The sequence below is a fragment of the Tauraco erythrolophus genome, chromosome 14 (assembly GCF_009769465.1).
Source record: "Tauraco erythrolophus isolate bTauEry1 chromosome 14, bTauEry1.pri, whole genome shotgun sequence".
Lineage (NCBI taxonomy): Eukaryota > Metazoa > Chordata > Aves > Musophagiformes > Musophagidae > Tauraco > Tauraco erythrolophus.
The window spans coordinates 4590628-4604430 of NC_141478.1; the positions used below are offsets into that span (position 1 = coordinate 4590628).

General features: G+C 45.4%; 1 protein-coding gene across 2 annotated transcripts in view; it reads left to right on the forward strand.

Annotated features, from left to right (window-relative positions):
- The first annotated feature begins 2770 nt into the window (after window positions 1–2770).
- Window positions 2771–13803, forward strand: part of IGF1R (insulin like growth factor 1 receptor) — a 178549-nt gene continuing 167516 nt past the window's right edge. For both annotated transcript variants that reach the window (XM_086620012.1, XM_086620014.1), the window contains exon 1: window positions 2771–2864. In XM_086620012.1, the coding sequence (XP_086476138.1) occupies window positions 2771–2864 (94 nt within the window). The remainder of the gene's footprint in view (window positions 2865–13803) is intronic.

Here is a 13803-nt window from a genome sequence, read left to right on the forward strand (position 1 = left end):
GAAAACATGTACAAGGTTGTGGAAAATTATGTAGTAACTGAAGGCTATTGTAATACAGGATGTTCAAGCAGAATTTAGGTTTAAATGTGAAGACTTGATTTTGACATTTGCATTAATAATGTGACATTTGCATATTTCTTAATGTAGCTTTTTTTTTTTAAGCTAAAATATAGCTAGTGCTCGCAGATGTCTGCATTCTTATACTTCAGCATCATTTTGGTATCTCCCCATGCCAAAGTACCGCAACAAACCTGTGACTACTCAGGACACCCATATGCTGTGCAGCAGCACGGCTACTACGAGCTTCGGTGGAACAGTGGGAACACGGCCCATGTTTTCCGATTCCGAAAAGCCCAAACCTTTTCTGCTTCAACTAACCCCGTCTCTCCCCATTTGGGGCCTGGGTGTACAATGTCATTGCAGGAGACTAGCGAACAGCGGGGAAACGTGCACGGAACAGACAATATTGGAGTATTCAGCGGAGATGGTGAGTATGGAAGGGGACAGGTTCCGCCGCTGTTTGTCCCCTCAGGTGAGCCAAGCCTTGGCGTCCCCTTCCCTCCCTCCTGCCTAAACGGCGGCCCTAAGCACAGCGTCCCTCAGGCTCAGCCTCTCTGGTGTTCATCCAGAGGAGCGAGAGCAGCAAATAACCAGAATTCGTGAAAACCAAAGCTACATGTTTCTCTTTCTTCCTAACTCGGGCCCTTCCTTTTTATGTGTGGGTTTTTGGTTTTTTTTTTTTCCATTTCTGAAGAACACAGAGGTGCTTCCACTAGCAGGGGGTCGCTCGTTGGTTCTCCCGCCGCGCTTTCCTCCTGCGCCCCGCAGGATGCTCGGTGCAGGCATCACGGCTCCGTCGCCGCCTCCTTTTCTCCCTTCCCCGTTGGCGCGGACGCCGGAGCAGAGGCAGGAGCAGGAGCGCCGGACCCGGCCCGGCCCGGCCCGGCCCGGCGGCAGCCCGGGGTGCAGCCGCCGCGCTCCGCTCCGCGTGCGGCCGCTCCGGCTTTTGCCTCGCGCCCCGGCGCCGCCGCCTCCGCGCGCGCCGCTGCCGCCGCCGCCGCCGCCTGGGCGAGGGGTGCCCGCGAGCGGCGGGGGGGGGGGGGGGGGGAGGCGGGACGTGAGCGCGCGCCTCTGTGCGAGCGAGGGCGCGTGCGCGCGCCTGGCAGGGAGAGGGCGGGCGCGAGCCCCGTTCCCGTGCGGCCGCAGAGAGGAGAAGCAGCGGCGGCGGCGGCGGCAGCAGGCGCGGCGGAGCGACGCCGAGGTTCTTGTTTACCAGCGTTCCCTCTCCGTCGTGCAAAGGGAGCCAGCGCGGAGGAGGAGGAGGAGGAGGAGGATAAGGGGGGGGAGACGCGGCAGCAGAGCGCAGCAAACCCTGCTGCAAGCGAGCGGCGAATTAATTGGGAGGAGCAGCAGCAGCAGCAGACCCTTCCCCCCCCTTCTCTCCCCGGAGGAATTACAGACCCTTCGCAACAAGCTCCTGGGCTTTGACCTTCAGCAAACCGGATCGCCTTCCTCGTCTCCCCGCCGCCCCCCCAGCTTACACACGCGCACACACACACACACCTCTTCCCGGCTCCCCCTCCCCCTTCCTTGGGCTGGGCAGCGCGAGGGGAAGGTTTGCAGCGCGCGCACACCCAGAGGAGGAGGGAAAAAAAAAAAAAAAAAGGAAAAGGATTTACAAATTCGCTGGGTGGTTTTTGTTGTTGTTGTTGTTGTTGTCGTCGTCCTCCTCCTCCTCCTCCTCCTCCCCCCCCGCCCCCGGCGCGATGGCGAGGCGGCTCGGAGGGATGCGAGGAGGAGAGCTGCGGGGGGAGGAGGCGGGGTGCTGAGCTGCTCCGCTCGCCCTGCTGCTGCTTTGTGTGTGTGTCCTGGATTTTTCTTTTTTTTTTTTTTTTTTTTTTTTTTTTTGGGGAGAAGGAGCCTGTGGCAGCGGCGCCGAGGAGAGGAAGAGGAGGAGTAGAAGGGAAGCTTTTTTTAATTCATTTTCGTTCCAGATTCCGCATTTCAAGTCCCTGCAGCCAGCCGGACTTGTGGTGGTGTTGTTGTGGGTGGTGGTTTGTGCGTGGGGTGGGTTCCCCCCCCCCCCCCCCCGCCTTCTCGCTGAGCGGGGAGAGGAGCCGGGAGGATCCCGCCAGGGCAGCCCCGTCCCCGCGCGGAGGGACGGAGAAGCTGTTGTTGTTTTGTAATAAGATTGTCTGGGTCGCACCCCCCCCCCTCACCCCCCCCCTTCCACTTCCCCCCCCTTAGCCCTCCCAGTTTTTGTGTCTCCGTGTGTGTGTGCGCGCTGCCTCTGTGTGCGGTGTTCGAAAATGGAGGTTGAAGATGCAGACTGCCAGCCCCGATGTGCCTCATGTTTGCGGCTCCTGTGCACGATGTACCACTGCAGCCAGCGCTGAGGGGAGACGGCGGCGCCCCCCGCCTCGCCGCCCCGGAGCCCGCCCCGGAGACAGCGTCGCCCCGGGGCTTTCATGCCTTGTTGTTGTTGCCGTTAATACATCTTGAATATCTGTGTATTTTTGGTGTGGTTGCTCCGGAAGATCAACACCCAGGGACCTCAAAAACCCTCCGGTTTGCCACTCCGAAGGGTCTTGTTTTCCTTCGTTTCTTGAGGCAACGTGGATTTATTTATCCAGCCCCACTTCTCGTCCGCCTTTTTGCCTCCTTCGTTATTTTTAGAGGACGGGGAGAGGAAAAAAAAAAACACGAACAATTTTGGACTTTTTTTTTTCTTTTTCGGAAAGGGGGATTTTGTTCAATTAAAAAAAGAGGAATGAAGTCTGGCGCTGGAGGAGGGTCCCTCGCCGTCGTCTGGGGGTTTCTGCTCGTCTTCGCCGCACTTTGTCTGTGGCCAACAAATGGGGAAAGTGAGTACGGTGCGTGTCGGCCGGGGGGGGGGGGGGGGGGGCCGGGGGGCCGGGGCGTGCGAGGGAACCGCGGAGGGGTTCCCCGTCGGAGGGGCGGGTGTGAGGGCGTCGGCTGCCTCTGTGTGTTTGGGGGTGCGTGGGAGGGGGTCGGCGAGGGGCTCCCCGGGTGCGTGGCGGTGCGTGTGCGGGGGTCGGCGAGGGGCTCCCGGGGAGCGCGCCGCTTCCCGCCGCCGGGAGCGGGTTTCGCCCCTGCCCGCAGGGATGCGCGTGTTTTCCTCCTGTTACGCGGCTGCTCATCCAGCGCATTTAACAACCGGGGGCTGCGCGTCTCCCGTCCATTCCTGCCCCCCCGTCCCTTCCTTCCCCGGGGGTGCCGGGCTGGTTTCACACGCGGGCTCGGCGGAGCCGCAGCCCCCAGCCCGGAGGAGGAGGTGATGCCCACCCGTGCCCTCCTTTGTGTTTCCCCCACCTGACCCGCGTACTACTCCTGACCCCCCTCCAGCGCCCGGTGCAGTGTTTAGAGCTCTGCAGCCAGGGCTGCGAGCTGCGTAGTAAACACTCCCAGGCTGGGAAGAACTGTGCTTTCTTTCCCCGCATGGAAAGAGCTTGATCTTTGTCAATATTTAGAGGCTGTATGCAATAACCTGCCATAGGGAGTGAAGAATTCCTGGAAATAAGCGCCTGGCCTTTTATTGCCACTTTGCTGCCGAGAAGGGCTTTCACTCGCTCTGCTCGGGGTGCAGAATTACGGTGGCATCCCGCAATCTAAAGGTCACAGTCTGCTGTTACTATTTTTTTTTTTTTTAAATGAATTTCTATGTTGATACTTTACGCTTGTGCATAAATAGAAGCGTTTGACGGCCGGATGGGCTATAGTCTTAAAGGTGATTTTTGCCTTTTTTTTTTTTTTAAGCACCTGTGTTGTACCCAGCATTAAGGTTTGTGCAGTTGACTTCGCATCGTGCGAGCGGCTTCCTCCGCGCGTGCGAGCGCTGCACCGAGGGGAAAAACGTGGTTCATTGTGCGCGGCCGCGCAGCGAGCAGCCGGGTCCGCCGCGCACGGGGGTGGGCGCATCCCTCCCGCCCTTCAGCGCCTGCGGATCGTGCTGTCTGTCCGTCTGTCTTGCTGGGGAGTTGCAAAAGCCCCGACTTTGTTTTCGTGCGTTCCAAACCTGTGATTATATCGCAGTGCCCGCCCCCTCCGCGCGCAGGGGGAAATAAAGGGGGCAGGGCTGGCTGGCGCTGCGATTGATTAGGCTGCAATCATCACCCTGTTAATCCCGGTGCTCATCGGTTTTCTTCTGGTACGTCGGGCTCACGCTGGATTGAGGATCTCTTGCGTGAAATGAGCCTTCCCGTGTTGTCTGGAGTCTCTCCGTAGACGGGGAGATGGTGGATGTGCCTCGGAGCCCAACCATTTTAAAAACTGCTCCCTCTCCTTCGGCGTCTGCAGAAACAGGGATGTTTCTTTGCTGCATCTTGATGCTTCAGTTTCTTCCACTGTGTGTTTTTCAGCTGGAGCTGTGGTTGTGTGCCTCTCACTTTCAGAGAAATACGTGTTGTTGGAGGGAAGGAACGGACTGATCAATTTTCTCCATTTTAAATGTAAAGAATTTAGGAGCTAGAAAGGCTTTTCTAAAAGTAGTAGTTTCAGGTTGAAAACAAAGGGAAGTTCTTTGGCTGTACTGACTGTGGGGCCAACTACAAAAAAACAAAAGTGAGCAAGAAGCACATAGATGGAGTCTGTAATGCACGTTGAGTAATATTGTGTTTCATTAGCCAGTGGTGAATGCCAATTAACTCCTTGCAAATTAAGGCCCAACTCAGGCTTTTGCGTCGTAATGGCAGGGCCGGCCGGGGCTGGAGAGCCGCAGTCTTACTTCCACCAGTTGAACTTTTTGGCTAGAGCTGTTTGCAGGAGGGAAGATTAATCTCTTTAAGTTTAAAAACAAAACCCCAGTGCCCTTCTCCAGGAAAGGGCTTACAAAGGATTGAGTGGTGTGGAGAAACAGAACAGGAGAGGAGGAGGAGATCGGGTGTATCCTTAAACTGTGAGGATACACGCTTACAATTTTTTTTCTTGTCTTACCTGGTACAGAACACCTTCAAATAAAAACGCTCGCCCAGCTCTGGCAATAAAATAACGCAGGAACTGTATGTTAGGATTTCAGGTTTCAGTCCTCTGAAGTGTTCGCAGTTGCCATTTAGCTAAAATGACCCAATTAAAAACCTCCCAAATGAAATAACCTTCCTCTGAAGAAGATCTAGGCGTTTAAATGTGGGAAGATATGCTGAAAAACTTGTCTTAGCGGAATACTGCCTCTAATCGATCGTCTTTGTAGTTTACAGTTTAATAGCCTTTGTTTTCACGAGTTATTGCTGAAAGAATTTTGCTGTTAGGGGGAAAAATGATCTTCAGAGCAGATGTTTTGCATCTCTTCATATTCTTCTCTCTCCCCACAATAGTGGAAGGAAGATTAATCTTAATTTTTATTTGTTTTTCATATATACTGTGTCATAGCTAAAAGGCACTTCCATTTTCGGTCAAACAAGCAAGGCATTCCTAAATAGGAATACAAAGGCGTTACAACTGGAGGGGAGAGACCCATCCCTTTAATGCTAAATTATATAAAATCTGTTCGTGGTTGTATGACAGAAGCCTCTTTAAAAATGCAGGTAGCTTCAGTGGAAAGCTTCTGATTCAAAACCAGTCATTAAGAAACGCTGAGAATTTCCAGAAATCTTGTTAGAATGGCACAAAAATAAAAATAAAAAAGGACCTTTCGTTAAGATCAAGTGTGCTGGCGTAACAATGCATTTAATGCGTAAAACTACAACTGTTGGAGACCGTTTCATCCTAGGGTGGGTTTAAGATGAAGTGTAAACTCGGTGTTTTCTTCCTTTTCTACATTGAGTATGATGGGGTTTTGATTTTCACTCTTGTATATGTTTACAAAGGGAATGTCTGGAAGGGAGTCGGTTAAACATTTAGAACAAAAATAATGGTTTTACATCTGATGGTACTTCAGACTGATAGCTGTCTTGATGGATCTGCTCGTGTTGGCTCTGAGCTTTTTTGTTTGTCTATCCAGGCTATATTTTATGCTTCTGATGTTAACAAACAGTAGCTCATGCTGTGTGTTTAATCTCACTCCCAGGTTGCTTAGTAAAAACCCTGATGGCCTCCTGAGTGTCAGCATTACATACACCCAGCTTTCCCATCAGCGTTTTCATATGTGGGTAATGATGGTGTTAAATGGGTGCTGGATAATTCCTTATCTAATTGAGGTTGTGAACAGAAAATGCCAGAGTGTTTAAGGAATTGGTATCAGTCGGACTCACCAGAAAGAGAGGAAAGTGTTCAGGGAGTGATGGTGACTGGAGTCCATGGGAAGGAGCGGTGAGCCGGGCAGTACTTTGACTTTTTTTTGATTGTGTTAGCTTGTGCTTTCAAAGCATTTCCATAGCAGAACTGGAGCAAAGGCGTGTTATGACTCAGAAACTGAAAGGGTTAGGAAATGGTAGTGACTTAGCTAATATCAGGCAAAATGTGTTAAGAATGCGAGAAAGCAGAGGGAATGGGTGTGGAAGGAAGATGTGTGCTCAGAAGTTTCAGTGCTGAACCAACATTTGAGAGAGAAATACTCTTGTTTGTATAAAGTGAAGGAAATTTAACTTAGGTCTTGAGTATGTTGTGAGAAATGAGGAGGAAGGGGCTGCAGAGAGCGAGAAGACAGATCAGTTAGTTTAACTGAAGTACAACAGAATGCATGATTTATTGCTTCAATAGGGAAATTCAGATTTGATAAACTATTGTGTTAATGTTTATGTCACTTTTTCCCTGACCAGTTGTTCCTTCAACCTAATTCTAGAATATAGTTAAAGCGCAACTTCAGTGACACTGAAATTGTTTTCGTCTTGAGATATACGCACGAAATCTAGTGTTGAGGAATTTCCATGTGATGATTTTTGAATCTGTCTTAACTGGTAAATAATTAATTTCTATCAGTGTATGTTACCTTGGGAAAAGTTCTTTCAAATCCTGTTTGATTTTCTGCTAAACTGGCATTTGCTAAGAAAAATCTTCCAAGAGGAGGTCTTCAGTGAGGAGAATTTTATTTTTTTTTTTTAAGCGTCTGACACTTAGAATTAAAATACATTTCAGGACTGTAGCTACTAGCTTTAAAGGACAATTTCAGTTCATGTTTAACTGAAGCTTTTTTTCTCTTCCCCAATAGGTTGTGTTTTTTTTTTTTCCTTTTTACTCTGAGGTAGATTTTACCAGTGATCACTGAAACTATTAACTCAGAGAGACTAGAGGAGGCAATTTTGTTAAATGATTAATTATATTATGTGTATATTCCATCTGTGTGAATTGTGAGCTACCACAAACTTCATTGTAGAGAAGTTAGTTTATGGTCCTGAACTTTGAAAGAGAGGAAATAATATATGCAGGAAACCTGTTTTCTCACACTGGATGTTAACTTTATGATCCCACACAGAAAACAACTTACCTAGCTCATCATCTGTAATGGCCCTAAAGTTCATAACTTACAAAGTGTACTGATTTAAATTATTTAAAAAAAAAATAGAGTATTTCTCTAGATTATCTGTAGTTAAATTAATAAATTTTGTGAGCATTATTTTACTTTCTTGAAAAGGTGATAACTGAGAAGCAGTGACAACTTTCTGAAAAGTTCTTGAAACTTTGGTTTCTGAAATTAAATACATTCTTATTTGGATTTTAGTGTAAAGCTTTCCCGTTTGGAAATGCTTTGTGACGTTATCAAGTAGCAGCTGTTTTTTATTTATATGTGTGAGTGCGCACATAGGAATGGGTAAACTGCAGTTTGTTATTGAAAACTATTGTGTATGTTACTAAATTTTAAAAAAGCTGCAGTTTGAGTAATTGTCTCAAGAGTCTCATAATTAAAGTTGTTGCAGATTTGTAGTTTCAGTTTATTTCAGATCTTTCTGACCAAGTGGAGCTTTTAAGGTTTCTGGGCTTAGGTGGTAATGGAACGTGCTGCTGTTAAGAGTTCTGTGTTCAAAAAGACTTCAGGAATGCAATGATTTGTTTGAAAGGTAGAAATACTGTTTTAGTATTTTGATATATTTGACATGTATAATTTTTCTATCACTGTAAATTGTATAGACAGCTTCTTTGTGTAGGTTAGCTGGATTAGTTTTTATGATTTATGAAAGCCACTTTAAAAAGAATAATTTATTTTTTTTTTATTGTACAAAAGCGGCACTCAACAAACAGTAGTTGATGAAGACACATTTGCGGTTGTTAGCCAGCCTGTTTCGTGTGTGGATTTTTGGAGTTGTTTTTTTTTCCCCTTTAGCCAAGTCATGACAGGTACAATCTGGACTGATTTTTGTAGTACTGTATTTGTCTTTTTTTCTGTCCAGAACTGTCTGAGACAGACTTTGAGGACCGGCACATGGTTAGCAACATACCATGTTCATCCATACATTTCGGTGCTCTGCAGACAGAGCTGCACCAAGTCCTCAAGCTCAAAAATAGGCTCTAGTTCCCTTAGGCAGGACTTGTTTTTGCTGAAGAGGTTTGATAGTAGTTTGGCTTACTCATTAATTAAGGAGGTGCATTCTGGCAAAACTGGTGTTACCGTGGTGGTGTGTTGTGAAGGTTTAACTTGCATTAATCACTGAAAGTTTTTCTTTTTAACCTTTGCAAATACTAAATATGAGCAGTTCCCTTAGGATATCTTTCAAGACACCAATTAACTTTTTCAATGTTGATATCCTCGAGAAGTTGCTGTTGTGGCACAAGATTATTTAAAATGTGCTGAAAAGCAAAATTACTATTTATTTACAGATTGATTTGCATATGACTTGTAAGCTTTAATGTAATATAGTTTTATTTATTTATTATTTTGGAAATATCCAGACATGTACATTTCCTGTTAATCTGTTCCTTGTTAAACTTGATGGTATGAGCAGAAGTAAGCATCTATATGTTCAGTGACCCAGTTTTTCAAGGAGACTGTGGTCTTTGAGCTAACCCAGTGAGAAGGGACCTCACACCTCAATAAAGTACTAGGATTATTCCTCTAGAGGAACAAATCCACTTAGTAAATATTTTAGTAGAACAGCAAATGTATACTTTTGTAGCAGCACAAAGTCATTTCAGTAATAACTAATATTTCATGTAGAGATTGTCACTGAAGAGAAGTGCTAACTAGGTTGTGCTTTAAGAACTTTATGCTATGCTGTTGACTTGACAAAGTGTACATATACAATTAAGAAACTTTTTAAGCAGGGGACAGGTGAACTGCACATGTATGTGTTTTACTGTAATAGTATATAAAATAGACACGTGTCCTGCTTTTGCGAGTACTTAGTTTGTGAAGATGTGTGTTTTGGGCAAGTCCAGTGACTAAACGAGCTCATTTGCTATGTGTTGCCAGCGAGGCACATATTGAAATAGCTCTGACCAGTGGGGGAGAGTGTTATCTGCAAACCTCTTATTGGTGCCATTACATGCTGTAAAGATAGCTCTGTTTACTTGGAAGTGTGAGCATCAACTCTGACCAAAACACTTTCTCTTAACAAGTGGGCTTTTTTTGGAGTTCTTTGCTCAACATCCTTTCTGCCTGTGGAGGGGAGCAGTGTCAGAATGTGACAGCATCAGGCAAATGCAGAGAATATCTGAATTCTTAATGTTAGAGACAAAATTTACATGTGTGTTTTTTTTTTTTTTTCCCCTGCTGTTGAATGGGTGGTGGGTCATTTTTACTGATCGTTTCCTAAAGCTTTATAGTTTTCTCCTTCAGTATGAACAGTTCACAAGCGAGTACGCTACTCCTGTAAGTCCCCAGTTACACAATACTGTGCAAATAGCGGGGGGTTTGATTGGAGGCAGGAAAGAAGAATTTTTTGTGAAGTTGAGAGTGCATGAAATGAGCACGTGCTGAAGTAGTCAAAGATGCCTTGTACTTTATCAGAGTGCAGTCTGCTTGAATGAAAGGTACTGTACCTGCTGGTAAGTTTATAAACTTGGTTTATACAGATTACTTTTTAAATTATTCATGATGCTACATTACAAGTATATCTGACAAGTTTAAAATAAATGGCCTGATGGTAAGAGAGAGCATGCATAAATTAGAGCTGGGATAATGTGTTCTTTGAAGTATCTCTTCCATTTGTTACTACTGGAATACAGTAGGTAACTGCAGCTGAATGTGGGATTCTCAAGTATGGGGCACGTCATTATCTTTAAATTGTGGTATGGTGGCAGTTCTTGTACCAGACAGGAGATGAAGTGGCAGGGAGGAATAAGGTGCTGAGTTTATGTTTAGTTATATACATATTTCTACTGAAACGTGGAGAGTATGGGATGAAACTTCTGTAAGCACAGCAGCTGAAAGGTCTTGCTAGTAGCTGTGTGTTGGTAAGGTCAGGAGAGCATCGTGTTGTGTTATTTACTCATTTTTGTTAGCGTTGCTGTGGGTTTGTAAGAAGTGCTTCAGCAAGGTAGTGGAAGGTTTTCCCTTAAACTTAGTGGGGCACTATATCTGGTTTGCTTATGGATCATGGTACTCAGCTTGGGAAGTGTTCCTGATCTGTATGCACAGGAAAACTTTGCAAGAGCTGAACTGTTGTGTTTGGAAAAGGTTATTGGTGGGGAAGGAGAGAATTCCAGGTCTCTTGGATGCAAAACCAGCTTCCCCAAAAATAAATTGACACCGCGCTGGTTTTCCTGATTTTTGTAGACAGGCAGCTCGTTACCTTTGAGAAGTAAGCTCCCAAAGTAGTTTATAGTGTAGAAAAAAACCCTAAAATGATGTGTGATAGAGAAGCCCTCAGAAATAAGAAGTTTTTTTGAAAGTGGAAGGTTTTCTTACAGAGATGGCTAGTTCAAAATCAAACGGATACAGCAGTTTGGAGCAAGGTCGAATAGCATCTGCTCCTGGAAACAGTCTGTAACCAAACTTTTAGAGGAGAATTGGCTTGAGCTTCTTAAGGGCCTTATCCCTGCATCTCACTGGGGTGGTGTCCTCATTATTTGCATTGGCTTCAGTTTAGAGTCATCTCCACGTTTTGTCCCTCTACAAGTAGTACATTTTGCTTCCCTGACACTTCTGTCACCTCCCCTTGGGTCCTTCTATGTGAGACTGGTACGTACCTTGAGAGGCTTAAAAGCACGTTGCAGACACGGCACCGGAGCAGTGAAGGCTCTGGCGCTGCACTGTAGGAACAAACGCGTTTATTTGCCCTGCCCGGCTGATCTTGGAGCAACGTTTGGCATCGCAATGGAAATCCCTTGTTTGTCCTATCTCTTGTGCTCTTTGCCAGTGCAGAAATTACTTCAGTTGTGGTGGTTTTGTTGCTTTCTCCCCGGGGGTTCTGATGTGTAGTTAAATTGTTACTGTTGTCTTTTCTAGTCAAATTTCATGTATCCCACTGAGGATTTGGTTTGTTCTCCAAAATACTGATAGAGTTAAATAGCGTGGATTGTTCTTGTTAAACTTTCAGGTGGCTCCACCTTTATTTTAGCTGAGAACCAGTGTTGAGAGACACTTAACACGATGATGGCACAAACTATGTTAAGAGTTCATGCACCCACTGGGATGGAGGAGAGAGCCTGCTGGAATTGCGATGGTGTCTGGCTGCCACGACGGGATTTTTAGCTGCGGCTTCTCCCCGGTTGTTCTGTATCCCCAGCAGGTGGAAGCAGCTTGTGGTTCTGTACTGATTGCAGTTAACATCTTCTTTCAGTTCATTATGGCTGAAGCTTGTGGGGTTTTGTTTTTGCCTTTTTTTTTTTTTTTTAGGTGGATGTGCATTTTATTGCTGTCTTGCCCTTGCAAATGCCATGCCTCCCGGGAATTACGGAGGGAGTGAACATCTGACTGTGTCAAGATGCATATAAGTTGCTATTATTGTGTGTCCTTTGCTCCTCTTCCTTGGACCTGAGAAGTACCAAGACTGGGGGTAGGAAAATTGCAGACCAGTAGGACATAGGGCCATTTGTGTGTGGAGGAGAATGCCAAAACCCGAAGGGTCTGCTAGTCTTGTTGCTCACATGCCTTGGATATGGAGATTTTGTTTTAAGAAGTTATGTTGGTATTCCCTTGCAGCTCTTCCAAGACTACACCCATGACGGAGGTTGAGTCTCTGCAGTTGTTACTGTACAAAAGGGCAAAAATGGGGTTTAAGAAAAGCACATTTGTTGTTCCAAATTTGAGACTTGGCTTGGTTTGAGACTGTGACTTGAGCCTGCCTGGGTCCTGTTTGGGAGTGACTGAAGGTCTTGATTGTTTGTTTGTCTGTTTACTTTTTCGTGTGTGTGCTAATAAAATGTTTGTATTTGAGTAGGCTGGCTACAGTGGACAAGTATTTTCATTGATATTGTGTCTCAACAAGAGGCACTTAATATGTATTTAATATTTAAACTAGATTATGAGAGTCCTTTCAAAAATTTGAGCTTGTATACGCTTCGATGGGTTGTGGTTCTGTAACGTGGCCAGTGTGACCAGTGAATGAACAAAGGTCTTTTTAAGTTGGTTCAGTTGTTATCCTACAGAAATAAGGCACAGACAGAGAAATGCATTTGAGTGAGCGTGTGTATGTAGTGGTGGTTCTGGACTTCAGCAGAAACGTGTGAAATGGACATCTGTTTTTACATGGTTTGTGTTTTGTGTATCTCTTCTAGTAGTTCACTATTAAACAAACATGTTACATTAGCTGTAAGGCTCCTGTGCCAAATGCCCACTGATGAGATGTATTAGGGTTTTGTTGTTCCCAAGCCATACTGAGAAACAACAGCTTCACAGTTCAACGCGTTTGAGGAAGATTACGAAAAGAATTTGGGGTGGATCGCAATCAGCACTTCAAAAGCAATAGCTTTGGAGTAACTCCGCTATAACACAGCACAGCCCATGGAAAAACACTGTCATCTTAACAGATGCAGTGTTATTTTGGAGATTCCACTGTATAAATACATGGACTGTGGTTAAATTGTGATGGCAACAGATGCAATCTCAGTTCTCGATTCTTTCATCTCTTTAATATTTAAAATTCCCCACAAAGTGAAAGAAAACACAACATCAAGGCTGAAAACACGCCGCCTGTAAGTTGTTGGGGCTGCACCTTTTGGGCCTTGTTTCATTTCAGATACGTCACTGCAGATTAGACTTGGGCAGAGTAAATGCTCATCTCTGAGGGAGTCTTTGCAAGTGCTGCTACTCACGGCTTATTGTACAATTTGCATATGAATGGAATTACTCAGCTATACTTAAGAAATGTCAGCAAGATTGAAGTCAGAGTTGGTTAACCTGGCAAAAAGATATTTCCAGTATTTTTCATGAAAGGAAGTGATAGTATGAAGACAAGAATTACACATTCCACTGGCTAAGCCAATATTGTCTGAGGATTTTCTTGGTGTTTTTGTAGTTGATATCAGTGACATTATTTTTAAATATGTCTGTGATACATTGCAGTGTTTGAGAGCGAGAGAATTGGAATGCGGGAATCAGATGTTGTATCGTAATGCTGCACAGTTGTGTTCACATTTGTTTTTCTTTCCAGATTTGGTTTTGTTTAAATACTGATTTGACAAGTATAAATGGAGAGCAAGGTTCTTTCATTTTATTAACAGCAAATAACGCATAGCAAGATGTTGTTATCCGTGCATTCACCTCCATCCATCCACTAATTGTGTAGAAAAGCCTGAAGTTAAGTACCGTTAACTGGATTTTAAAAAGGGACCAGATAATTTTTGTGAGCAACAACATTGGTAGTCATGCATGCTAAAATAGGGAGTGATCACATCTCGTGCTTCAGAAGCTGACAGTGTGCAAGGGTTGGAAAGAAATTGTATTCCTCCTCCGGGTGTTTGTATTTCCCTCCTCATTTGTAAAATACAGAGAAATGCTGTCCTTGAGGGGTGATAAAGGACTTTGTGTTTAGA